Here is a 26,538-nt window from a genome sequence, read left to right as displayed (position 1 = left end):
ATTTTAGCTAATTGGGCAATGAACTTGGGCTAGGAATGCTCTGAGAAATATTATTTAAAATATAGCCAAAGTTCATTAATTTTTTTGTAAGTTTAACTACTCCGATAAATATTGTAATATCATGTAACATTTTCTTTATTGGTGTACAACTTTTTTACATCAAAATGTTTAACATGATCCACCATTGCTCGAGACTATTCCGCGCTTCATCAAACACAGCGAAATTCAACATCAAATTGACAATCTCATTGCAAGATAACGTTTCATTGGATTAGTGTAAACATCGAGCGAAATAAACTTTGCTCCGTCTCTTGCTGTATTATTAACCTAATAAATTCAAATATTTCTTCATAAAATTCATTTGTTTCCAAGTCCTTTATGTAGAACACAACTTTTACACTTTATATTTTTCATATATATATATGTAAATCTTGAACCCAACTTGAAGAATTCAAGAAGTAAAGTGAAGTATTCTTACATTGTTTGTCTTGGATCTTGAATCTTGCTAGTTGTAGGCAATGAACACTTTCCACTAGTAGAAAAAGACCTTTTCATACTAATTATAGGAACTTTTTGCAATGAAAGTCCAAAGGAAGAACTCTTCATTGCTTTATACAAACTCGAATTTCTATCTCCTCTCTTTGAACTCGAACACCCTTGATCAAATTTCTTCGAATTCATCTCGTTCATCGCGAGGTGAATCACTCGAGCAACAGAGGAATCCATTGAGACCGATCTTCGTGCAGGTTGTAGTTCATCGTTGATCTCCTTCACTACTCTATGTTGATCAACCAAATCGCTAAAAGCACGACCCCCTTTCCTCCTTCCATCAACATTAACTCGTGGAATTTTCATCGATAAGTCCAGCGTTGATCTCCCTTCCTCCTCCTCCTCATCAACATTTTCAACTACTCCACACCTCATTTCTTGATTATTCCCCTCTTCATCCAATTCAAGATCAACATCATTCGTACTAGAGCCATCATCACCTACACTTACAACTTCCACAACACGATCCATCCGAGGAGAAGTATCATTATCGGAGACAATAGGAGCACGACACAAGGGGCAATTCTTGTGTGACCTTAACCAAGTATCAATACAAGGAATATGAAAAGCATGACTACATTTAGGCAACAACCTTAAACTCTCATCCTCCTCAAATTCAGTCAAACAAACAGAACAATCACTCCCATCAATCAAAAACTCATCTTTTCTATACTTAAACACCGTAATCGAATCAATAACATCTTGTCCGAGTCCCACAGTGCGAATATACCAAATCGGATGATCCAACATTGGGCCCAAATTCTCATCTATAACAAAATCCTCTCTAGTCTCATCAAATTGTGAAACATTATTTGGTCTTGAATTTGACCTACTCCTCCTAAGTATAATCATATAACATATGAACATAAAAAAAGCCCCAAATACACAAAGCATTATGATGAAATAAAAGGGCATATGGTATTTTTCACTTGTCACATAAGGAGGAGGAGGTGGAGGAAAAAATGGACCATCACTTGGAACATATGTATCACCACAATCATTTGTACAAACGTATGATGTACAACTCAAACATTTAACACTTTTTGGTACATCAAATATATGTTCTTCTAACATCTTTCTATTAAAAAAAGCCATCAAATCAAAACAACAAGGAAGAAACATAAACACAACAACACCTTTTAAGGTAACAATAATACCTTAAAATTTTCAAGAATCTTATGACCCTTTTTCTTGGATTCTACAATACTTCAAGATTTTCAAGAAACTATGAAAAAAAAAATGGTACCTTTTTTCTTGAATTTTCATGAGAAGATGCATAGAGTATCTTAGTGTAAAAACAAGAAAATTGGAATCATTTTCTTGGATTTTTTACATCTCATGTACACTAAGATTTGCTAAATTTCTTCTTTTTTTTTTTTGGTTGAGGATTGAAGGAATTAATTAAGGGGAAATTTACTAGAAATTTCTATATTTTGGAGTATTTGTGATAAGTCAATGAGGACTTTTAACGTGCTATACGCGTTAATTAAAAAATAAATAAAAATAGTGGGGCCTTACATCACATAAAAGTCCAAGAGATGACTAAAGTTGGAAAAAAAACAAAAATAATTGATTTGAATTATTTTTTGTTTGTGTATATCTTGTTATACAGCGTAAGTGTTACTACACGTGTAACATGAAACCTACCTAAGTCTCACCGCACAATCGAGCGTGAAATCGAACCGTATATGTATATATGTTAATCGTATATATATATATATTTGTTATTATTATATATATATAATTTATATATATATGTGTATATATTTGTGAATAGTAATCAGTGTTTTGTCACATGTCTCAAAATTATCATATATTATTTAATTATTTGAAAATAATTTTATTTTTATTCATGAAACATTTATGTTTATACTATAATATTTGTAAGTTTATTGATTATTTTCTTTTAGGCTTTGGGGGGATAAATTTTATAGTACGATATATATATATATATATATATATAGAGAGAGAGAGAGAGAGAGAAATAATGATTATTTTATTATTAGAAAGTTAAGATATTAGATTATTTATACTTGTATAGTCATGTTTTATTGTTGTTGGTGTAATGATATTTCTTAAATAGTAATTACGATACTTTTTTTTTTTATTATAGATTATCAATACTTGTCGCAAATAAAAATCATAATATAATTTCTATATATTATAGGTTTTTAATAAAAAATTATATGTAAAATCATTGAAAGGAATTTAATTAGTAATAAAACTATAAAATTGAATATACACGAGAGTACGCCCCATAGATTCATGGGATTACGCCCCGTGTCTCGAGGTTTACGCCTCACCCCATACTGTATAAAACGCCTCACCTCACGCCCCCGTCTTTTAAAACACTGATAGTAACTAATGAAAACTATAGCTACATTAGGTAATTAACTAGTATATTAATTTCAATTTGAATAATAGAAATTTAATTCCATCCTCTAAGGACAATTATTGAAAGTAGAAAGACAAATTAATGCGTAGATTTTTGACAAATGAAGATTATATAGACATAAAAAGATTTGCAAATATGAAAAGAGAGATTTAAGTTAGGTAGTATATAAATGAGTTTTCAATTACATTAGCATTTAGCAAGTTGTTTGACATAAAAAAATAAATAACATATGGTCATTATAATTTGTGAATCTTTAATCCTTAAATATGAATTGAATTGTCATTTATAAATCGCAAATTCAAAGAAAAATAACATATATGAATTGAATTGTCATTTATAAATCGCAAATTCAAGGAAAAATAACATATGTATGTACATTGAAAGTTTTTTTTATAAAATGATACTTGAATAATATTATTATTGTAGAAGGGTGTAAATATGAAATACCATCACTCATTAGGAAGCAAAATTAATGAGGAAAATGTTAAAAAAAGTTCCGTTAAATATAATGTGTAATAAAGAATTTATTTTGTATACATTTAAAGAATAGCGCTTACGAATCTCCTTTCCAAAAAAAACAAATACTTAAACTAGGATAGATGATCAACTTTATTTCTTTTTTCAAATAATAATAATAATAATAACTCTGTGTGAAAATGTGAAATGTTCAAAGCTTTAGATAAAGTAGGTAATCTTTCTTAATTTTAAATTAAATTAAATGTTTGGACCATTTATATGGTAGGTTAGCTACTTTTTCAATCCTTAGAAAATGTCCAAATGTTACCCTAAATTTATTTATTTGTCTAAATTCTATTATATAGTATTATTAATTAAATAATTATATAAAATATTAATTTTTTATATATATATATATATATATATATATATAATTACAAAAAATATCATCTATCAAATCAAATATCAATATATGTTAAAAGTAAAAAGGAAAGGAAAGGAGTATATTTTTCACAAATTTTAGAAGGAAAAAAGAAGAGCAATTAAAGGAGCAAGTGGTTGCATTTAATGTTGCTGCAAGTGCTTTTCTAGTCAAATTATTTTACTTATAAAATTGTATATTTCGATTCTTTAGTCACTTATCTAAAGAGAGTAGACGTATAGCAATTTAAAACAAAATAAATGCTTCACGTTATTTAATTTGAAGTGGTCCTACTCATTCATTCACAAATTTTATGTTCATGTCATATCTATATATCAAAAAAAATTAATATGTTAGTTAATTGTATTTTAAAACACACACACCAAAAAAAAAGATTTATTGAGTTTATCAAATTATCTAGGGAAAATTATATATAATAGCAAACTAATAACCTAAATTAAATGGAATAGCTAGGGTTTGATTTAATTGTGCTCCATAGCAAACATTAGCTAAAATTTGTCAGCGTCTCTCTCCCAAAAATCTCGCTCGCCTCTATCGCTTTATACACAAAAGTGTATAATTCTGTTTCTGTTTTGTATAAAGCGAGAGAAAATTGTATATACACATGCAAAAATGTCGTGTTATACACTTAATTATACAATTTACAAACATTTTACTTCAAATATTGCACCAACGAATTATACAATTGCAGTGAAATACAATTTTCTCTAGTTTTATACAACAGAAGTGTATATATTGTGTTTCTGTTTTTGTATAAAGCGAGAAAAACATATATCTTCTTGCTATACATTTATAATTATGCAATATACATACATTTCAATTCGATTCAACTGTATGCACGAAAACTCAACCGGCGGTCATAAAAAAATGGCTTCTCAAAAAATTCATCCCTTTCATGAAGCCACACCATACACTAATATTTAAGATGAGCTACAAAAATCAATAGTGTAATTATTATTCTTATATAGTATTAGTGAATTTTAAATATATGCACTAGCAAGTTGATTATTATTTTTATCAGATAAATTAATATTCATCAAGAGATCTACTTGGTCAAAGTTAGAAAAAAAAAATTCAATTTTTGAGATCTAAATTGAATCTCCAAACAAATTTTTAATTTCAAATTAATTTATTTTATCAATGATTTCAAATACTGTCTTTATTTCACAAACTTAATTTATGTTACCCCACATTCTGCCTTTATCGGTCCTTATTATTTGTCGTTTAATTAGCCAAACAAATTAAGTCTAAATTAATAGTTGTTACTTTAAAAAAAAAAATAAGATATAGATATTAAACGATAAATTATTGAATTACATCTTTCTATTTTTACAGGATAGAAATAAAATTACGTACACGATGCTAAACCTATTTCATAATCCTATAACTTTCAATTTGTCTTTATATGAATTAATACTTAATAAAGACAAGTAGAATCTTTTTTTTTCCAAAGCAAATGGAATATATTGACGCTTAATATTTCTTTAATTTAATCTTTGCTTATAATCAGAAGCAAAGAATTTCTTCCTATGCTTACACGCATCTTATATTAAAATAAAAATATATATATGTTAGAAAACTAAAACGTTATCCAACCAATCAGATTGTGCCACTTCATCAGAAATGTGGGTCCCACTAATCCTATCAACCAATCAGAAACATTTGATCATTTTGACAAACTCCCCTTATATCCAACAACTACCATCAACAACCAACTTTCTTTGAATTCTTGACATATTTCATCATTTTATTGCAAAATTTAGCCAAAAGAATTTGGGATGATGGCTGGATGGTTGATGAATAATCAAAAGTTAAGTCCTATGGGGTTGATGATCAACAAAGATGAGATGAATTATGTGTTTGGTCAAAAACAAAAATCAAGTCTTGATTTTCTTATGCAGAATTGTGACTTGCCACCACCTCTCAAGGTGTTTTCTGGTCCTGATATGAATGATGATAATGTTAAGGAGGTGAATATCGAGGTTAGACGAGAACTAGGGAGTGATAGGTTGGAGGTTCTAAAGGCGTTGAGACGATCACAGACACGAGCAAGAGAGGCAGAGAGGAAGTACCTGGCATTGCAGAAGGAGAAGGAAGCTCTTTCGAATTTAATGTTGGATGAATCAGCGCGAGCTCTTGCTTATAGGAACTGGATCAAAGTTCTTGAGCTACAACTTCTGCAGTTGAAAACACAAAAACAGCAGAAACAGCAGCAGAAACAATATGAACAATGGAACAGAACAAAAGAAGATGAAAATGGTACAAATGGTGTAACATGGCTCATAGCAGTTGCTTTCTGTTTAGGCATAGCTGCAATTGGTTACAGATACCTCCTTTGACAGAGGACGGGTCAAAAAAAGGCACACGATATCAAAGCAGACAATACGTGTCATTGGCTTGGGCTATGCCAGACTTGTTCATCTTTTTTGTTTCTATTTTCTCATATTCTGAATTGCTTTTCCTTCTCACATCCACATTGTTTTGCAGTTGAGAAGGTTAGCTTTATCAGTCATGTTGTATATACAGAATTAACCAAATGCCACAAAATTAGACAGAAACCTTGTACAATTTGTAATAGAGACATTTAACTATAGAAAAGAAAAGGGTCGTGAAGACACAAACATAGATATGTATAGACATAAAAAGCTCTTGATTACATGCTCGGTGCAAATATGTTACATGAACACGCTTACATAAACTACGGTTCCTATTTCTCATGTAATGGATCGGTGAACAGACCTCAAATGATCATAGCAATTATCACTGGTGTCAAAGAAGCGCAAGCAAACCCAGCAAACATGATTCCCACACTTACACTCGATATGATTGCAGCCATCCACCTTCTCAATTGTACATCTGCAAACGGGACATTTCTTTACGTTCTCTTTCCCCTTGGACCATTCCTCTAGAGAGCAATCTGGGTCGTTTTTAACTTTCTGGTACATCTCACATGAGAGGTAAGGATGATACTCCATGTGGCAACTCGTACATGTCTCCACATAGCATGCACCACAGGCAAAAGGTGCACCAACCATATCGGGATCTGCAATGCGATAAACTGAAGGGCAGTCTGGTGAGGGGCAAAAGCGGTAGGTACTCCCATTGGCTGCCACAAAAGCCCCCAAAGAAGCCCTGAAAAGTTCTTCCAACTTCTCAATTGACAATAAAGACTTCAAATCAGCAAGCAATATGGGTTCCGCACAACCTTGATGAAGACAGCATATGGGGAAACCTTCCCGGCTTTTGATTGCAGACTCGCACTGCTCTAGCAAGCATGTCCGACAGAATAGATGGCAGCAAGCTTCAAGTTTATAAGGATCCTCCAGTCCACACAAGCAAACAGGACAGTCAGCATCATCTCCTGTCGTTTGAGTTGGAAAACTTCTTTGAGCAATTTCAGAGATTATGTCCTCAACATTTTGCTTCATATCTTTTGTACCATTCATATAGATGCAATGGCGCTTTGTGTTCAGAGAGAACTCTGCCCCAGGCACCTTTTCTTTAAGCGCACTAAGGTCTGGTCCAAATGTCTGAACAACTCTTTTCATCAGGTCATGAGGCAAATGTCCTCCACGAAGATGCACCTCAAGTTGTTTATTTTCATGTAGCGCCAGAAGGGAATCGATAAATCTCTGTCGAGCCCTATCAACGTTGTCTAAAGAACCAAATATACTAACAAGCAAGCTATGCTTGTCAAAATAAATATAGGTTCCTGTCTCCCGTTGAATTGTCCTCATAATGTTGTTTCCTTCCCGAGAGAACAGAAGTCGAACAACCTTCGGAGTAATGTCCACGTGATCTACAATCTTGCCTTTCATAAGTTGCTCCAGTGGCCTTCTCAAATCTGCCACAACTTTGGTGGCAGTAGCAGATATCCTAACTGTATAGGAACCGTTATCATTTCTCTGTAGCTCGCATTTTCCAACTGCAAGACAATCACAAGTTTCACTCAGCTACCAATTAAATAAATCCATATACAACTACTGAAAAAAATTTTCTTCTGAAATAAGAGTCACTTCTTAAACTATAAATAACATTGAAGAGACTCGAAAGGTTGCAGAAGAATCCCCTCACTAACCCTTATGGATTCTCTAATTTTTCTCCTCCCTCAATCAACCAACACAAAAATAGAGAGCATAATCAACAAGCCCATCTTTTATCTTTGGAGAATTTTCGAGATAAAAGACAACAGAGTTTCACATTAACCAACAATCTGAGGAACACAAATAAGATTTAAAACAGTGCTATAGGAATGTGAACAACAATTTATAAAGTAGCCAACAAACCGAGCATATAGACCAGAACATTTCAGGTTCAGTTTAAAACAAAATCCGGCACTTCGCTTAAGCAACCTAGTTTGACACAGACGTAATTGTAAAGAAGATATATTAAAAAAAGTAAGCACAAGATACCCTTTCTTTGGCGGAGGCTAGCAAGTAAAAAATCCAGCTGGTTCCTGATGACATGATAAACTGCTGCAGGACAGGAAACAGAGCTGTGAAACAGTCGCTCACATCTTATTTTCTGCCAGGGAAGGCATCCGGGCAAAACCATGCCGTCGATTTGCTCCAAGGCCTTGGCTGCTTCAAGATGAAGAGATCCATCAAATGTTATAGTTGCTTTTGCGAAATACTCAGTTAGTTTCGGCTGGAACACCTGGACACGAACAGAGTTAACAAATGGAACCTTTTTAGGCATGAAGGGAGATATTTCTTTCCGAAGTGCTTCTTCACAAGTAGCTATGGGAGGATCCTCTACAGAATCTCCTCTCACCAAGAAGAAATCCAGAACTCTCCTATTTGTTGTTGCCCTTAACACCTCAAGTATCTCTGTCTCAGCCATGTCCTTATCAAGTCTAGCAATGACTATGTTATTAGGGTTCTTATCGCTTGCCTCACAACGGATGACATTTCCACCAATCATAAGATCAGAGAGGTCATCTAAAATTAAAGGAACATCCATAGGATCACATCTCAGAAAGCCTACTCCTTTACTGTACCTACGAGGCCAAGAAACTTTAGCTTTGAGAACTGAGCGAAACATTTTTTGATCACTACAATTTATGCTCCTGGATGGAACCATTTTCAGAAAGCCACCATTAAATTCCACTTTATTTAAGGATGTAGCCTGTTCTGCAGCATCAGGGGTAAGAAATTTTACTGTGCCCCACTTGTTCTCCACTTTGTCCTGGCCCATATTATAGTACTTGTGCACCATACAAATATTACCAGATGTTGCTCTCTCCAAACACATCAGCAATTCCTTGTCATCAATGGCATTTCCATTTGAAGGAAATATGTCCACAGTCAAACATCTCTTCTCAAGCTCCAAATGCTTTATCACAGCTCCAGCTCCAAAGAGAGCAACAGAGGCCGATCCTCCATTGAATAGACATTTCTCTAAGCATTCGTTCCGCAACAGCTTACTTTCATACTCTAGAGCATCATTTACCTGGAGTGTAACACACTCCATATCTCTCGAAGAAGCATATAAAAGAACCTCATTCTCATCAACATTAACTTGAATGCCTATTCTTTCATCCTTACAAGAAGTTCTAATGCGCGAGACAAGATTATTAATGCTACTGTTAAATTTCCCACAAAATCTTTTGAGTAGCAAGACTCCAAAGCCTGTCAAAACCTTTTTTTCTAACTTTCGTGCATCCATCTTCAGAAAATCAAACAAAGGAGCAGGAGTGAGGCTAACAAGAGAACTAAACTCAAATGCAGTAACACAGACCAGATACTCGTTAGCTGATGCAAGGACATCCCCAAAGACTACCCAACGTGGTCGTTGGCCAAAATTCAAAAGCGAACAGGAAGGATGTAGTTGGACACACTTCCCAGTTAGTGCAACCTCATAACCAAGCTGATCATAACCTGAGTACACAGCAACATTTTCCGCAAGTGAAGAAAGAATTATACTTTGCAATACTTCGTCACACTTGTTATGCACTTGAGGATGCCAGCACCAGTAACTGGCTAAGATCATATTGAGATCATTCTGAAGACAGGCTTCCATTTCCAGCACTGTCTCATGGCATCTTCTCATGGATTTAGCATTGATACTATTATCCCAACACCAGCTATTCTTCTTTTCCCTAGGCACAATCTCCCATTCCCTGTAAACAGATAGTAAAGTAAAGAGGTCCCCACTTGGATGGCAAAATTGCACCTTGTGGCAATCAGATTTAAGCTTGTCTCCTTCAGAACCAACCCTACAGAAAATGCTGCTGGAATTTGCCATAACGGCTGCAAGCACAACACCTTCTTTACCCAAACGTTGATCAAAGCAACTAAGGATCATTTTTCCCAACCGAGGTTCAATACCCAACTTCACCAGTTTTAGTCCTCCTTCAGTTAATTCATATGATGCATCATCTCTTTGTGTAACAGCTCCTAGTTGAACCAGATTTCTGGTGGCCATCTCAATAGCTTTGGGGCTCGGTGCATCAATAAAGTCAAAATCCTGCACATTCTTGATACCTAAAGCAAGAATCCTCAGCACTGCAACACCAAGATGAACTTTCCGAATTTCAGGTTCCTGATGACGAGGCATATCCTCAAAATCACTTTGAGAGTACAGCCTGAAACACTTTCCAGGTTCAGTTCTCCCTGCACGACCGGCTCTTTGGTTAGCAGAACTTTGGCTCACACTGCATATCCTGAGAACATTCATGCCAGAGCCAGGTTCAAACCTGCTTTCTTTAACCATGCCAGAATCAACAACATATTTGACACCAGGGATTGTCAGTGATGTCTCAGCTAGATTGGTGGTGAATATAACCTTTCTCTTCCCTGGATAGGAGAGAAACACTCGGTTTTGGTCATCATAGGATAACTTGCCATGCAAAGGTAAAGCAATGGCGAGTGGTGCTTTAAACTGCTCACAAGCCCACTCAACTTCACTCTGAGATGTCAAGAAGGCTAAAATAGCCCCCACTCCCTCAGTTCTATCAATCTCAGTCACCATCTTGATAACATCGTGGACATAAGAGGCAATTGCACCTACAGCATAATGGGCGTTATCTTCACAGGGTACATACTTTATATCAACCGGAAAAGTCCTACCAGCCACATGGAAAGTTCCACAACCAAAGAAGTAGCCTGCAAGCTGGTTTGCATCAACTGTAGCAGACATAATAATAAGCCTCAGATCAAACCTCTGATGAAGTAGTTTCTTAATCAACGCTAAAAGAAGATCGGTGTTAAGGCTTCTTTCATGTGCCTCATCGACTATGATGCATGAAATGTTGGACAAATTCTTGTCGCCCATATAGTGCTGTAATAGGCAGTGATCTGTCATAAAAATCACCTTTGAATCCAACTGCTGATCGGATGAATGTGGTGGATTACAGGAGATCGAACAATCATCATAGCACCCCTGGCTTTCCTCTCTAACCCTACTTGCTAAAGAGTTGGCAGCAAGTTTTCGAGGCTGAGTACAAACTATAGAACCATCGCCAGCTATTCCTGAATCAGCAAGGAATTGCACTAATTGTGTACTCTTTCCTGATCCAGTCTCCCCAACCAAAACAGTCACCTAAAACATAATCATCAAAAATATTTAATCACATCACACATGGAGCCCCTAAAAACGAGATATCATCCCATTCAAATCACCAAGGATGCATACAAACAAACACAAAAGCTCATAATAAAAATCATCCACTGTTGAAAAGTCAATTATGAATAACATATTTGTATACTCAAATTACATTTTTAATGAAGATATAATCAAATTACTAAATTAAGAACAATAATACAGGGAGGGAGGGGGGGGGGGGGGATTCTTCTAGCTCCTGCAAACAACAAGATGAAATCATCTAAGCACAAGTTTTAGCTCCTCTTAATCAGTAAAAGCAATTTAAAACTCCATCACCAAATGTTCAAGTAAAATTTTTACAAAAATCAACAGAAGCTGCTAGATAAGTGATAATAGTGGCAATTTCAATTGGTATATATCTATATAGAAGAAAAAAACAGTATATTTGTTACTATACCAGTACTACTAATAAAATGTACTTGAGTATTAGCAAATTGTATTGCAAAGACTTGTAGAAAAAAATATTTGAGCTCACTTATCCATCTTTTTACAAGTAAATGCTAATATTTAAGCTTGTTAACCTTTTACTAAGATGCGGGTAAAAGCCTCGACTCAAAGTTAAAGTTGCTTTTGTGGTTACGAGGATTAATGGCAAAAAAGACAAGTCTTTTTATCAGTACAACATTTTTCAAGTGCATTTTTTAAAAAAAAAATTAACTGCAAACTTTTCCCGGACAAGTGAAAATAGCTGTAATTTCAATTGGTATATGTCTATCCAAAAGGGGGGAAATCAGCATAATTGTTACTGTGATACTAAAAATGCATACAGGATTACTAACAAAATGCATTGCACCTACTTGCAGACAAAATATTTAAGCTCATTAATCCATTACAAGCAAAAAGAATCACAAGACTAACTGATAATAAGCTCCCGTATAGTCATCGATTTTGAAGTTGTAATTTTTGGAACTTGATATTCAAAACTTATATTTCGATATTCAAAATCTATTGTAAGTTTGTTATCCTTTTATCAAAGCAAAAACCTTGATCAAGGGTTCCTTTTGGCTGTAGATTTTGAAGTTGAAACTCGAAACATAAAAATTTACCCTTTTGAAGTTAAATCATGGAACTTGATATCTGAAATAAAATTTTATAATCTCAACATCTATGGTAAAGCTAGCTATCATCAGTAAACAAAAGATCAGATTAAATTGGTAAGTGATATTAAATTTTACCTGATGAGAAAGAATTTGTTGAAGAATCTGCTGCCTAAAACCATAAATTGGTAATCCATCATCAAGCCTTCTACATTCTCTCATCATGATAAAGTGAATTCTATTCCAATCAATCCCTTCACCAAAATCAAACACTTTAACATCCTCATAATTCTTTGAATCCTCCAAATTATCAATGATACATTTAATCCCATTCTTGTATTCATCAATCCTTGATAATATCAAATCTCTTTCACCTTCAATACCCTTTTTTTTCTTACATAGCTCCTGGTAAACACCAATCCTGTTTGGTTTCTTCAACAACAAAGAAATTTTCCCAATCTCATCAATCACAAAACCCAATTTTTTCTGCCATTTTTGTACTAAAACACCATTGATTAACCTATTCAGTTTCTCCAAGAAAACCCCTTCTATTCTCTCATTCAATTCTTCTTTATCAGATGGAAGTTCAACTTTTGCTTTTAAAATTGGGTTAAAACAATGCTCACCACTTAACCTTAACTCCCATAACTTCACCATAACTTCTAATGTTTGACACCATTCAACATACGATAGGGTTCCTACGATATAACTTGAGTCTACAACTGATGGGTTTTCTGGGGTGAAGGGTAATTTTGTTATCAAGCTGTTCAGATGTTGCCAGTTCAGTTTCCAGTTCACCGGTGTTGCCCGGAGTTGGATTGTGAAATTTGGTATTCTTCGTTTCGAAAATTCCGGCGAATTCCGGTGAAACCCATGTCCCGATTGGAACACCGGGTATGAACCCCGTTTTTGCATTGGAAAAAGAGAAGAAAAAAAGTCTGCACAGAAGAACAGAGTGACCCGACAACTGATCAAAAGACTGCGAAACTCTGTGGGTGGGTGGGTGGGGAAGAAAGGGACGAATAGTAGGAGAAGAAGGGTGTATGTATATGTATATAATCTGTACGTATAGGTAGATAAACAGAGCAAACAGAGAGGAAAACAGTGAACAGGGAAAGCTGAAAAGTTTGGTTTCAATTTTTCTCCTTGTTTTACTTGAATTGGGAAGCCTCAATTTCTTTGTTCTCTCCAATTCTTACGAGAAAAAGAATTAGAGAAAACAATTAAGGTGAAGCGGGGTCGAAAACAATGAGTCTCGAGTTTTATTTATAGTGTAAAGTATTTTATTTTTGCAGTTGTTTCTAGGGTTTGAGACGGCGGTGCTTGATTTTTATGGACCGTATAAAGCGTTTTGTTTTATAGCCGTTATCAGGTCAACGTAAGATCTCAATTTTAATGATTGATATGTCTTACTGTGGGTGTTTTTAGGGTTTGAGACGGCGGCGCTTGATTTCTATGGACTGTATAAAGTGTTTTATTTTATAGCCGTTATCAGGTCAACGACAGATCTCAATTTTTATGATTGGTATGTCTGATTGTAATCGTTTTTAGGGTTTAAGACAGCGGCGCTTGATTTTTATGGACTGTATAAAGTGTTTTATTTTGTAGCCGTTATCCGTCAATGATAGATCTCAATTTTATGATTGGTATGTCTGATTTTTATGGATGGTAAAAAGTGATTTTATTTTATAGTCATTATAGGGTCAACAACAATTTTCGTTTTTTATGGATAGTATAAACTAGTCAATCTTCCAATTGTAATGGAATCAACGATGAATCCCGATTCTTATGAATGGTATGAAGTGATTTTTTCTATAATTGTTATAGGGTCAATAATAATTCGATTTTTATGATCACTATACAATGATTTATGCTAACAGTCGTTATAAGATCACGATAAATCTTAATTTTATGAGTGGTGTAAAACACTTTATTTCATAATTGTTATATGGTCAACAATGACTCTCAATTTTTAAAAATAGTATAAAATGTTTTATTTTGATGATCATTATAGGGTTAGTGAATCTTGACTTGTGTAGTTGTTATGATGTCAATGACGATACTCAAAATATATGAATAGTATGAACTAATCTATTTTGATAGGTTACGGTGTTAACAATAAATCTCAATTTTTATAGATACTATAAAGTGATTTATTTTATAGTTGTTATATTTCAATTTTTATGGATAGAATAAAATGATGTATTTTATAATCATTATACGGTTCACGACGAATCTTTACTTTTATGGATAGTATAAAGTGATTTATTTTGTACTGCTAGAGGGTCAGCGTCCAATCTCAGTTTTTATGTCGTGTGATCGATTTTAAGATCATTATAGGGTCATCGACGAATCTTGACTTTTATGAATAGTATAAAGTGATTTATTTTATAGTCTAGGGTCAACGACGAATTTTGACTTTTATGATAGTATAAAGTGATTTATTCAATACCGTTTGAGGATCGTCAAATCTCAATTTTAATGAATACTATAGAGTGATTGTTTTACAATGGTCAACAACGAATTTCTATTTTTATTGTAGTATAAAGTTATTTAATTTTTAGTCATTATAGGTCAATGACGAATCTTGACTTGTATTGATAGTATAAAGTGATTTATTTTGTAGACGGTATATGGTCAACGGCGAATTTCTATTTTTATAAATAGTATAAAGTGATTTATTGTATAGTCATTATAGGGTCAACGACGACTCTTTGCTTTTATGGATAGTATAAAGTGAATTATATTGTAATTTTAGAGGGTTAATGTCCATTCTCAATTTTTATGGACAATATAAGGTGATCGATTTTACAACCATTATAGAGTCAATGACGAATCTCATTTTTTATGAGTAGTATAAAATCATTTATTTTATAGTTTTAGGGACACTGGCTAATCTCAATTTCACAAATAGTATAAGTGATCTTCTTTGATAGTCCTTATAGGGTCAAAGCAAATCTCGATTTTTATCAATATTATAATGTGATTTATTTTAGAAAAAATATAATAAAACATCATTAAAGTTGTACTGTATTTGTATAAAGACACCTTAACTTTTAAAGTGTATTTATGCAAATACGAAATAACTTTGATGGTGTTTTTATGTTTTTTCTCTTTATTCTATAATCATCATAGAGTCAACGATGAATTTCGATTTTATGAATAGTATAAATTGATCTATTTTATAGCCATTAGAGGATATGAGCATTGAATCTCAAAGCTTTATTAATAGTACAAAGTGATACATTATATAACTATTAAAGATTAGGAACGACGAATCTTATTTTATAGAGAGCACAATTAAGTAATCTTCTATTTTATCGATAATGTTGGATAAAAAACAATGAATTTCAAAATTTGTTGATAATATTTACAGAAACGTTGAAAATTGATAAAGATATTTAGAAGCATTATTATGCACTAAAATTGAAATGATATACATCGAATATGTGTAAGCATGTTAATTACATGTGTGTGTATAATACAAGTAATTAACCGTCATAATTTTCCATATATATTGATCAATTATGAATTAACATATTGAGATAATTAACATATTTGAAAGTCATTACTATAAATTAACATATTATGAATATATTTGAAAGTCATTATTATGAATTAACATATTCAGATATGTCGATGCACATGAAATAATCGTTTTTTATGATAGCTAATAATTGGAATAAAATTTAAAAAAGTTTTAATTATTCGTCATTGAAGATATTTTTTGTAACGTAGAAGTTAAGAAACAAAAAATTTACTAAAATCTTTTAAGGAATTGCTTGGAGGTCAAGTTTTATTGTTAGTTGAAAGATTTTCTAATTTTTTGTGCATTCGTATTTCGAAATTTCCTATACGAAAAGTGTATTATCATATAATTCCAAGAAAATGATTTTTTTCAAGAGATGATAACCAATTACTTAAAGAGTAATTTTGAAGAGGATAATACATGAAATAAGAGACGACATTATAATAATTCTGATTCAACTATTAAAATATTATTCGCTTAATACTCAAGTATATACCTCAATAATTAATTTATCATTTTAATATGAAATTCGTATACACCTTCGCGATAAACTTCTCCTCTGTCATGAATATTATATACACATAAAGCAATTAAAAAGAAAACGTATTTCGCTTCTCTAAAAATAAAATAAATATATTTAGTCTTAGAATTAAATGATTATTATTATTGTAACTAACTAGTAGGTGCAAATTTGGCAGTTGGTAAGCATTTGGTAGTGGGTAAAAAGTATGTTTGTTCATTTTTATTTTTCCGTTTACAATTCGTTGTTCGATATTAATATTAAAGTCTGATTATTTTAAATTACACGTCTTATAAGACTTTATTTAGGAGAAAATATTTCTTTCTAAGAATTTTTTATATTCAAAAGTTAAACCTAAAATTTCTTTTAAAAAAATAATTTTATTTACTGCAACACATCATTATTAACCGTTCAACGTATATTATTAATGAAGGAAATTTTTACCAAACATCTTAAACTATTTTTTCAAGAAAGATACAAAAATAAACTGTCTTTAATTATTTATTACATCACTTTGCTGACTAGTTTTATAATTTATTTTGTATATACTATTATGATATATGACATAAAGTAACAAATAGTGTGATAAACGTGTGTTCATCTTCTTTCTAAAAATATATTTTAAAATAAATAAATGTTGGTCCTGTTACTAAAGATAAGGATTTAATATTTTAAAGTAATTGGAATTTTTCTCTTTTACCAACAATCTCGGACCTTTTTTTTTTTTTTTTTGCTTTTATCACTTTTTGGAATTGTTAAATAGAAGCTTCAAACAAAAATAAATATATGTTTACTTATAATTAAAAGTATTAATTTTTCTTGATTTTAAAATGTCGAATAAATATATTTTTAGGTAATTTATAAATTATAAGCTTGAATTCTAAAAATAGTTTAATTAATATTTAGAATAGATCGTTTATAGCACTTGAGATGCACCCTTTTTCTAAAATGCGAATTATTATTGTATCACCTCTTTGAAATAATCCTTTAGTATTATTGTATTATAGTATTTTTATATTTAAATTTATCGATATTTTACATCACAATTTAATCTAAAAAAGAGTTAAATACGGTAGAAAATTGTATAGACGTTAGATATCTTCTAATAGCTTAGTAGAATTATGCTAGCGGTTAAAGTTAAAATATTTAAAAATTTAAATACCATATGCCGTACAAAAAGAGTTAAATTTAAAATATTTTAAAAATTAAATACCATATGCCGTACAAAAAGAGTTATAGGTGAATCAAATCCCATAATAATTCAAGTAATTAATCATTAAAAGGTAGGGTATCCTGACATACTTTTTTTTTTAAAAAAAAATTATGTTTTTATATTAAAAAATACTTTATAATCACAATGCCACGACATATTTTAGATCATCATTTTTCTTTTAAAAAAATCGTGTTTAATAAGATAACATCACATAAATCATAATATTTTACTGTTTATTATCTTATGTTCAAAATAATATAGATGAGAGTCGAACCCTCACCAGTCACCAATATGGTGAAAATTCAGATACTCAACCAAGTTGATGAGGTATCGACACAATACCAACAATGGAAAAGTCAATCGTAAGAAAAAACACGATACAATCACCAAGAGATTTTAGAACTTGTAGTTTTAACTTAATTATTTTATTTGTAACATGTGAGTTGACGAAGGGAGAGAATTGCTAGACAGAGAATCGAGCCCTCACCAATATTATAAAAATTCAGACAGCCAACCAACACAATCACAAGAACTACCAACAATACGATCACCGCCACAATACAGGCTCACATCCAATGTGTTGTGTGATAAAAATGTGTCGTCAAAACTTAAAAATAAATTTTACAGAGTGGTTGCTATTCAATTCGATACGTCTTTTCATTATGACTTTTTGGCAAAAATCATCTCGAAATTTCGAACTATTAAACACGAAAATCGAAAAAATAGGAATTTGTCTGCTCTAGCTCGTTTGACCTTGAAAATGGACCGTTTTGGCCTTGATGACCAACTGACTCCATATGTAAGGTCTTAAGGAACGCCCGTGTAAATTTTTGGCAAAAATCATCTCGAAATTTTGAATCACCAAAAAAAATGGTAGACTATAGCACACGAAAATCGATAAAATGAAAAGTTTGCCTGCTTTGAGGCTATTTGGCATTGAAAATAGGCCGTTTGTAGAGAGTTTTATCCAATTAACTACGACTCGATCCCAAACAAGTTTGAGATAACTTCACCAACACCACAAATGTTTCTTCAAAACTTTTGTGATCACTTCCCCCTTGAACTCTTCTACATGAGCAAAAGAAGAAGAAAAAAAGTACATTTATCCAACAGAGCTAAAAAAATGTTTGGAACAGGCTACTAGAAAATGCTCAAATCAGTTTTTTCACTGCGGTTGTTTAGACGATTTTCAGTCAGCGTTGTCATGTAACTCATCGTGGCTCGTTCTATCAACTTCAGAACTATTAACGTGGCCATTGGCATCGTCATTGGAGTCATATATGTGCCCCAATTTCACGCGTTTGGTCTCTAAGTACCTCTTATTTTCTCTAGTTATAGGAGCCAACAGGGGAACTCTACCTGAAATTGCCAGACCATATCCTTTGAGCCCAACATACTTCGCGGGGTTGTTTGTCATCAGTTTCATTGTACGAACACCCAAATCTCGTAGAATCTGAAATCAAATCAACAGGTTAATGTTCAGTTGTTGAAGTTAACAGAAACACAAACAGAAAATCGAAAGAAATGAGCTGAGCTGAGGGTGTATCAATACCAACCTATCACCTCCCAAGATAGGGAGATAAATCTGCGTATACTCTACCCTCTCCACTCCCCAGACAGGGATTGCATTGGGTATGTTGTTGTAAAATGGAAAGAGAAGTTCCATATGAGGATTAAGGGAAGTTGCTATTGAGATATACCTTAAGAAACTCACATTTGTTTCACTACTAGACGACAATTTTTGCAGATTCGGAAATGCTACATATATCATTGAAGGAACAAAATATTTACGAGCTAATAGCTCAGGGATCAAATCAACAATTTACTATAGAAATATAAAGGGCAATTGCATATCTCCAGCACACACACGCTGTATATATATGATCAAACCTTGTTAAAGAAACACTAAGATCAAGAAGGACTGATAAAGATGTTAGAAGTGTAGTTTTACAATCAAGAAAAACGATAACTAGCTTTGCAGACAATACCTGTGCGCCAATGCCATACTCGCGTGAATCAACTGGTAGTCCCAGCTCTTCATTAGCTTCAACCGTGTCATGCCCATCATCTTGCAGGATGTAAGCACGAAGTTTATGTCCCAAACCTATTCCCCTTCCTTCATGCCCGCGGAGATATACTAACACACCCCTTCCAGCTTGTTCAATTTGGTTCATTGCAAGCGCTAACTGCTTACCACAGTCACATCGGGCTGACCCAAATATGTCACCAGTGAGACACTCCGAGTGTACTCTGACAAGGACATCTTTCCCATCTCCGATATCACCCTATTGAAATAGAACCTTGTCATGATTGTCAAGAATAATTAGACGGACACTCCCTATTTAAACAAATCATGTATTCACAAAATTACAATTTTTCCAAGATTAGTTAAAGAAATGGAGTAGACGGAATTATAGAAAAAGTTAGTGATTATGGTCAGAACTATAAGATCATCTAAAGAGAGATATTTTTTTGAGTTAAGGATAATCATCATCTAAAGAGAGATATATCCACATAGAATATGAAAGAAGTAAGTTTATTCAGCCCTCTGATCACAACTTTGCTTACTTTGACCATGGCAATATGTTCAATTCCGTCCAAGACAGACTTAAAACAGTACGCTTTAAAAGGTCCCCACGTTGTTGGTATAGGTGCAGCAGCAGCGAGATCTACCAGTTTCTCTCTTTTCCTTCTATACCTGCCAAAGGATACAGAGGTCATACTTCTCATTTGACGCAAGACTAATCGGGACACAAATAAGTAATAGTTGGCTTTACAAAGTACTCTCTGAAAGTAGATATTCATGAACAAGTGGTTAGTCTTGTTATCTTAAGAACAACTACTAGTATACTTCAGGAAACTGGAAAGGTTTAGACTTGTCCAGTTTATGCATGACCTACAAAGCCTATTTGATTTGCAATTCAAAAACCATCATATTGTCCTTTCAACCGTGTTTGTCATTGCTCATGTTGACAGCTGTGCAGAATGAATATTGTCAACTCATAATATAAGTCAAAGATTCAGAATCATTGCAATTGAGGATAAGCCAATCCTGACATTAGAAATACCCATTTTATGTAATTCTGCAAAGGGAAATGACAATCAGAGCAATTCTCATCCACTCGGAATCTTCCCAGTCTAAAAGAATTGGCATAACCAAACACCAAGCAATAAAGAAAACAGTGTCTTTCATACTAAAGGAGCACGTGAGAGTTATCCATTTTCTATCTTGCTAAAGGGATTATAACTTGCAATAATGGGTACTCCCCTTAGTCCCATTTTATAAGACAGTACCTTCAGTCAAATCTACAACTATAAGACGATCACTCCTAGGACAGATACCACTTTTTCCTAAAGAGCGATTTTCCTAAAAAGTTTTTAAAGAACTTTTTCTTTTTGCAAAATTCTGGAATATTCTAGTTGTGTTCAGGGAAACGAACCAATAAACCAATGTCCAGAATTAACTTTGAAAATCAGACTGGTTGACCCTTGTGCTTTGAATTGTGTCATTCTTCCTTGACGGGGGTTTTCTTTTCACTTTTTTTGATGGTTGGAGGTTTCTTGGACGAGCTGATATGTTAATAACCAGAATATTAATCATAAGGATTTTAGGTTGCCTTCATGAGTACAATCTCATTTGAATTTAACTTTTTTGAAATGCATCCATTTCTCTAAATCAGCAGCATCTAAAAGAATCATCAATTTCCTCTTTGACATGTCAGAGGGATGTTATGCAGGATTATTAGCTTAATTTATTTTTTATCAAGCGCAGGATTATTAGTGTTAAAACTGTGAAAGCTGTTAATGTTATTATATATTTATCCAAGTCGTTACCTGATCAAATCGGCAATGGATACAATCTTTAAGTTCTCAGCCTCAGCAAATTGACGAAGCCTAGGCAACCTGGCCATGGAACCATCATCATCCACAATTTCACAAAGAACAGCAACAGGGTCCAGCCCAGCCAATACAGCAAGATCAACAGAAGCTTCAGTATGGCCAGCTCTTTTTAGCACCCCTCCTTCTCTATACTTGAGTGGGAAAATGTGTCCAGGTCGATTGAAATCCTCGGGTTTTGAATCAGCAGATGCTAGAGCCAAAACTGTTTTTGCCCTATCATGTGCAGATACACCTGTTGTGGTACCATATTTTGCATCCTATCAGATCCAACTAATTGGTGTCAATGGCTGAGAATACTTGAGTTGTGGGCACTAAACAACTGTCAGAGCAACATGTCCTAATAGTATATGCTCGACTTCTGAACACAGAGCGAATCCAACCAAATTACAAATATCAGTCATGACAAGTCAACAAAAGTTTTTTTGACGGCTCAAAAGCAAAGTGATATGATTGGAAAAACAACTCCTCTCGATCATTATTTGAAGGACTATGAACAATAGATTGAGAAAATCTCTTAAAATGCTTATGCACAAACTGTGAGACCCTGATCAAGTTCCATACCTATTTGACATATTGAAGAAAAGTTCAGTGCACAAGACTTAGCTCAGATGAGTGTTGGCATTGGGCACTTAAGCAAACATTAAAAGAGAGTTGTAACAAATGTGGATGAAGGTAATTAAATAGTAGATCCCCTAGGTTTTGTCCTAGCAAGCCAATAAAATGAATATGATGTATGTGTATTTCTCCTTGATAGGAAGGTGTAGAAACGAGTATCAGGGTAGAGGGTTAGTAGGTTGCAGAGTGTATATCCTTACTGTATAAGAAGTATCAGTATTCGTTCTATGTTTGCTTATTCTTTGATCGCAGAATTACCTGATTGTTTCTTTCACTTTGTTTATCTTACTATCCTGTTGTTGTTACTGTTTGTTATTACTGCTTCTTTTTCTTCTCACCTTGAGCCGAGGGTCTATCTGAAACTGCTTCTCTACCCTGCTCAGACCCCACATTGTTGGATTATACTGGGTATGTTTCTTGATGTATGTGTGCCTCAAAGTAATCCCTTTCAGATAGATATTCACTTCTGAGATCAATCAATCCTCTTGCATAGAAAAGGCAGTTCGGATCACAAATATACTCAACAAAACCTATCGATGATTTTCTCTATTATGTATCCAATATGGATATATGACAAGAATTGTTTTTGGACCAGCTCAAGGGCAACAATAGATCCTAATGAATATCACCACACACAATCCGCATCTCATTTTTACCAAAAGATCTGTCTTGAGGAATCTAATCATGATCTACAGTAAAAAAAAATTCTCAAGCCGAATAGTAGCTTCTAGAAGCTAAGTTGCTCGGACTCTCCAAAATTGTTGCCATACCCATGACAGATCCTCCAAAAATGCACTACTTTTGGAGGATCAGACACGCACTATTACGTTTCTGAAGAGTTCAAGAGACATAGTCTAGGTGTATAAAGAAAAAGTAGTGGACATACCACAGACACAGTGAAAGCAGTACTGAGTTTCTCCTCATTTTCCTTTGGTGGCACCATTAGTGGAAGTTGAAGCCTGTCTAGATCTTCACCTTTCATACTCACGCACACAATTCCAGTTCCATGTTTTACAATGAAGGCCATTGCTTCAGGTGTCACCAATTGTGCTGCCATTATTAAATCACCCTCATTTTCTCGGTCTTCATCATCTACGACAATTACCATCTGCAAGTCTTTTTCCAAATTACTAAAAGAAACGAAAGTACAAGTTTCGACTTGTATAGAAAATGTACACAACAAAGGAAGTCCACATCTTAGGAGAAAACAAACCTTGCCCTGACGAATATCCTCAATAGCTTCCGGAATAGAAGAGAATCCTTCAACGGCATGATCCAAGTCAAATTCATCAACACCAGAGAGAAACCCACTGTTTGGAGTTATTACGGTAGCAGGTGTTTCAAAAGCTGTTTCACCAGGTTGTTGCTTAATTATAGTTTGTTCGGCTCCATGATTAACAAAAGAACCTCTTTCTGCACCTTGGTTGTTAAAACAAGACAAAATATCATCTTCTCCTGATAATAATGTAGCCCGTAGTAATCCTCTTCCACTTTTGAAGCTGAAGGGAAACTTTCTAGTAAAACTTAGCGAGGACAAATCTGATTTATAGTTTGTCGTTGTTGGATTGATGAAATACAGACCATGGTCGGATCTAATAAGAAAGAGAACATGAAAAACAATTACGCGTTAATCCTTATATTAGAAGACAAGATGGCAAGCAAGAGGAGTAAAATGCTTGACTTGTTATATGAGCTGAAATATTCTAGGAAGAGACACCCATTCGTGTAACTTCATCCATACCAATATATGCTCATAAATTGACTAGTCAAGTCCACACATTCCTGAGCAACTTATGAAACTATTACTTCTTTTTTTACGACAAGGGAAACCCGCAGCCGCTACCTTTTTTGGGTGCCACAGAGTAAAACCCCGCTCCTATGTAATTGCTCGCAAACCACATAGGAGAGGTAACCCGTACTAGGCAAGCCTAGTGCGACGAGCTCGACCCAGAAGGCAAATCCCTTGCTTTCACTGGCAAGGGGTTTCGAACTTGAGACCTCCAACATGGAAGTCCCAAGCTCAAACCACTGGGCCACCACGAAGGGTAACTTATGAAACTATTACTTTTTTTCATTCATCAAGTAAACAATTTCCATATAAGCACCGCATAAAACAATGTAACGGGGAAACAAATTTCATTATGACAAGAGAACACGCAGCCGCTACTCTTTGAGTGCGCACAAGGGTAACGGGAAAAACTATTGGAGCTAAAAGTTGCAATGATCATTCAGAGAATGCAAGTTTGGGATTTCTGATGAGATAAATTTTGTCCTCAGTTATATAGATATGTTCATTCAGGGTCTCTTTTTTCATTGTAAAAGAAGATCAATTTAAGAAAGCTCTGTACAACATGGGATTGGCGCTTTGCTTAGCTTAATCAGCGCTTAAGTGTAAGATTCAAGCAATAATCAAGTCTAATAACTTATATGTATATACACACGCACACATAATACATTCACGCCTTTCTACACTAAGGCGCTTTTAACTACACTTTGCGCTCAAAACCCAAGAGACCTTTGAAGCTTTTCTACAAATATTGCTTTGATAACATTAACAAAACAATATAAAAACAAGATTTTCATTTATAATTTGCATCAACAATAGCTCAGAGAATACTTACAGCATTATAGAATTAGAAAGAATTCCTGTTATATTACATTCAAACCATGTCTACTTCAATAAACAAATAAATCCTATCCTCTTATTTTATTCAATAGCATACATAATTTTGTCTGCCTTGGTTTCTTAAACTAAAAATATATTGGTACCATCTAAATATGTACTCCCTCCGTCCCATTTTAATTGTCGCTTTAGCTCAAAAGAATTGTTACTTTAGGAATTTCAGATTAAAGTTGTCAATTATTTCCAACTATACCCTTAAGCATCAAAGTATAGTTCTTCTTAACACTACACTATACATTGTTTTTCTTAATGGGAGTGAAAAGAGCTAAAGTGACACTTCAAATGGGACGGAATGAGCATTTCACTAATCTTGTACTGACACCCCAAAATACTCCAACTTTTTTAATCAAAATTTTCTACATAAGCACTACACTAAACATTATTTTTTTTAATGAGCGTGAACAGAGCTAAAGTGATACTTAAAATGGGGCGAAGGAAGTATTTTGCTGATCTTGTACTCACACCCTAAAAGATTCCAACTTTTTTAATCAAAATTTTCTACATAAGCACTCATTAGACATTGTTTCTTTAGTAGACGTGAAAAGAGCTAAAGTGGAACTTAAAATGGGACAAAGGGAGTATTTCGCTAATCTCGTACTCACACACCAAAAGATTCCAACTTTTTTAATCACAATTTTCTACATAAGCACTACACTAAACATTGTTTTTGTAAATGATCGTGAAAAGAATTAAAAGTGACACTTAAAATGGAATGGAGGGAATATTTCGTTAATCTTGTACCCATCCCAAAAGATTCCAACTTTTCAATCACAATTTCCAATATAAGCACTAAATTAAACATTGTTTTTCTTAATGGACGTGAAAAGACCTAAAGTGAAACTTAAAATGAAACGGAGGGAGTATTTCGCTAATCTTATACTCACACCCCAAAAGACTCCAACTTTTTTAATCACAATTTTCTACGAAAACACACTACCCAAAGCAAGCAAATTTTCACACACCCCAAAATAACGTCTAAGATGTTCCTAAAATCCACTACACACAACCTAAAAAGGAACAAACTTTACAAAATTCTGGAAACTAAAATGAAATGGGGTCAGAGAAAATGGCAAAAATTAACCAAATTTCTAGTGATCTTTGCTATTTTCAAGCAATAAAAAGAAAAGGGTGTTCAAGAAAACTCACCTCAAATGAGAAAAAACCATTGAATTTTGAATTGAAGCCATTATTATGCTGACCCAATTTGAGTATAAAAGTTATATAATCTTTGATGAAATTGAAGAAAGCTTAAAAAGATGTTGTGGATAAAAAAAAGCAGCTACGAGAAGATGCTCAATGGAGCTGTTAAAGGCCACTGTTTAGGGATCATGAGGACTTTGAATATGAACCGTTGGATTAAGATGATTTTAGCATCGTTTCATAGTCGGTTGAAGTATATATAGACAAATTATTATTATTGAATATAGGGAAAAAGATCTGATATACCCTCAACTTTGTCATTTAAAGCTTATACAGTCGTTAAAAAAGTAGCTCATATATGTCTTTACCGTTATACAAACGGCTTACATGTATTTCTGTCGTTACAAAATGGTTCACATATACCCTTTCATTTAACGGAAGTTAAAAAAATAGT

At 33.6% G+C, this 26,538-nt stretch overlaps 4 protein-coding genes across 4 annotated transcripts; 1 reads left to right on the top strand and 3 right to left on the bottom strand.

Annotated features, from left to right (window-relative positions):
* Window positions 1-50: 50 nt before the first annotated feature.
* Window positions 51-2,015, bottom strand: LOC101264281 (RING-H2 finger protein ATL52). The gene is made up of 2 exons (XM_004250074.5): window positions 479-2,015; window positions 51-327 (listed from the first exon to the last, which is right to left on the bottom strand). The coding sequence occupies exons 1-2, from the start codon at window positions 1,669-1,671 to the stop codon at window positions 264-266; spliced, it is 1,257 nt and encodes a 418-aa protein (XP_004250122.1). The 5' UTR covers window positions 1,672-2,015; the 3' UTR covers window positions 51-263.
* Window positions 2,016-5,623: 3,608 nt separating this feature from the next.
* On the top strand, window positions 5,624-6,181 carry LOC101261189 (uncharacterized). Its single transcript, XM_004250469.1, has one exon. It carries the CDS (start codon window positions 5,624-5,626, stop codon window positions 6,179-6,181), a length of 558 nt encoding a protein of 185 aa, XP_004250517.1.
* A 270-nt stretch (window positions 6,182-6,451) lies between these two features.
* LOC101260893 (ATP-dependent RNA helicase DEAH11, chloroplastic-like) lies at window positions 6,452-13,813 on the bottom strand. Its single transcript, XM_004250468.5, has 3 exons — window positions 12,623-13,813; window positions 8,255-11,384; window positions 6,452-7,767 (listed from the first exon to the last, which is right to left on the bottom strand). Exons 1-3 carry the CDS (start codon window positions 13,397-13,399, stop codon window positions 6,557-6,559), a joined length of 5,118 nt encoding a protein of 1,705 aa, XP_004250516.1. The 5' UTR covers window positions 13,400-13,813; the 3' UTR covers window positions 6,452-6,556.
* Window positions 13,814-18,644: 4,831 nt separating this feature from the next.
* On the bottom strand, window positions 18,645-26,316 carry LOC101263963 (bifunctional riboflavin biosynthesis protein RIBA 1, chloroplastic-like). Its single transcript, XM_004250073.5, has 7 exons — window positions 26,091-26,316; window positions 23,475-23,853; window positions 23,148-23,369; window positions 21,581-21,903; window positions 20,315-20,444; window positions 19,735-20,031; window positions 18,645-19,199 (listed from the first exon to the last, which is right to left on the bottom strand). Exons 1-7 carry the CDS (start codon window positions 26,129-26,131, stop codon window positions 18,936-18,938), a joined length of 1,656 nt encoding a protein of 551 aa, XP_004250121.1. The 5' UTR covers window positions 26,132-26,316; the 3' UTR covers window positions 18,645-18,935.
* Between the last annotated feature and the right edge of the window lie 222 nt (window positions 26,317-26,538).

Source organism: Solanum lycopersicum, chromosome 11 (genome assembly GCF_036512215.1).
Source record: "Solanum lycopersicum chromosome 11, SLM_r2.1".
In the NCBI taxonomy this organism is placed as follows: Eukaryota; Viridiplantae; Streptophyta; class Magnoliopsida; order Solanales; family Solanaceae; genus Solanum; species Solanum lycopersicum.
This window is presented reverse-complemented; position numbering and strand designations above follow the sequence as displayed.

Excerpts from the sequence above, each read along its gene's own strand:
- LOC101264281 (XM_004250074.5), bottom strand. The coding sequence starts at position 1,671 with ATGTTTCTTCCTTGTTGTTTTGATTTGATGGCTTTTTTTAATAGAAAG. Across the intron at positions 328-478 it reads CAAGATCCAAGACAAACAAT|GTTAATAATACAGCAAGAGA; the intron begins GTAAGAATACTT and ends TGAATTTATTAG.
- LOC101261189 (XM_004250469.1), top strand. The coding sequence starts at position 5,624 with ATGGCTGGATGGTTGATGAATAATCAAAAGTTAAGTCCTATGGGGTTG.
- LOC101260893 (XM_004250468.5), bottom strand. The coding sequence starts at position 13,399 with ATGCAAAAACGGGGTTCATACCCGGTGTTCCAATCGGGACATGGGTTT. Across the intron at positions 11,385-12,622 it reads AACAAATTCTTTCTCATCAG|GTGACTGTTTTGGTTGGGGA; the intron begins GTAAAATTTAAT and ends ATTATGTTTTAG. Across the intron at positions 7,768-8,254 it reads TAGCCTCCGCCAAAGAAAGG|TTGGAAAATGCGAGCTACAG; the intron begins GTATCTTGTGCT and ends ATTGTCTTGCAG.
- LOC101263963 (XM_004250073.5), bottom strand. The coding sequence starts at position 26,131 with ATGGCTTCAATTCAAAATTCAATGGTTTTTTCTCATTTGAG. Across the intron at positions 23,370-23,474 it reads AGGATATTCGTCAGGGCAAG|ATGGTAATTGTCGTAGATGA; the intron begins GTTTGTTTTCTC and ends AAAGACTTGCAG. Across the intron at positions 20,032-20,314 it reads AACATATTGCCATGGTCAAA|GGTGATATCGGAGATGGGAA; the intron begins GTAAGCAAAGTT and ends CTATTTCAATAG.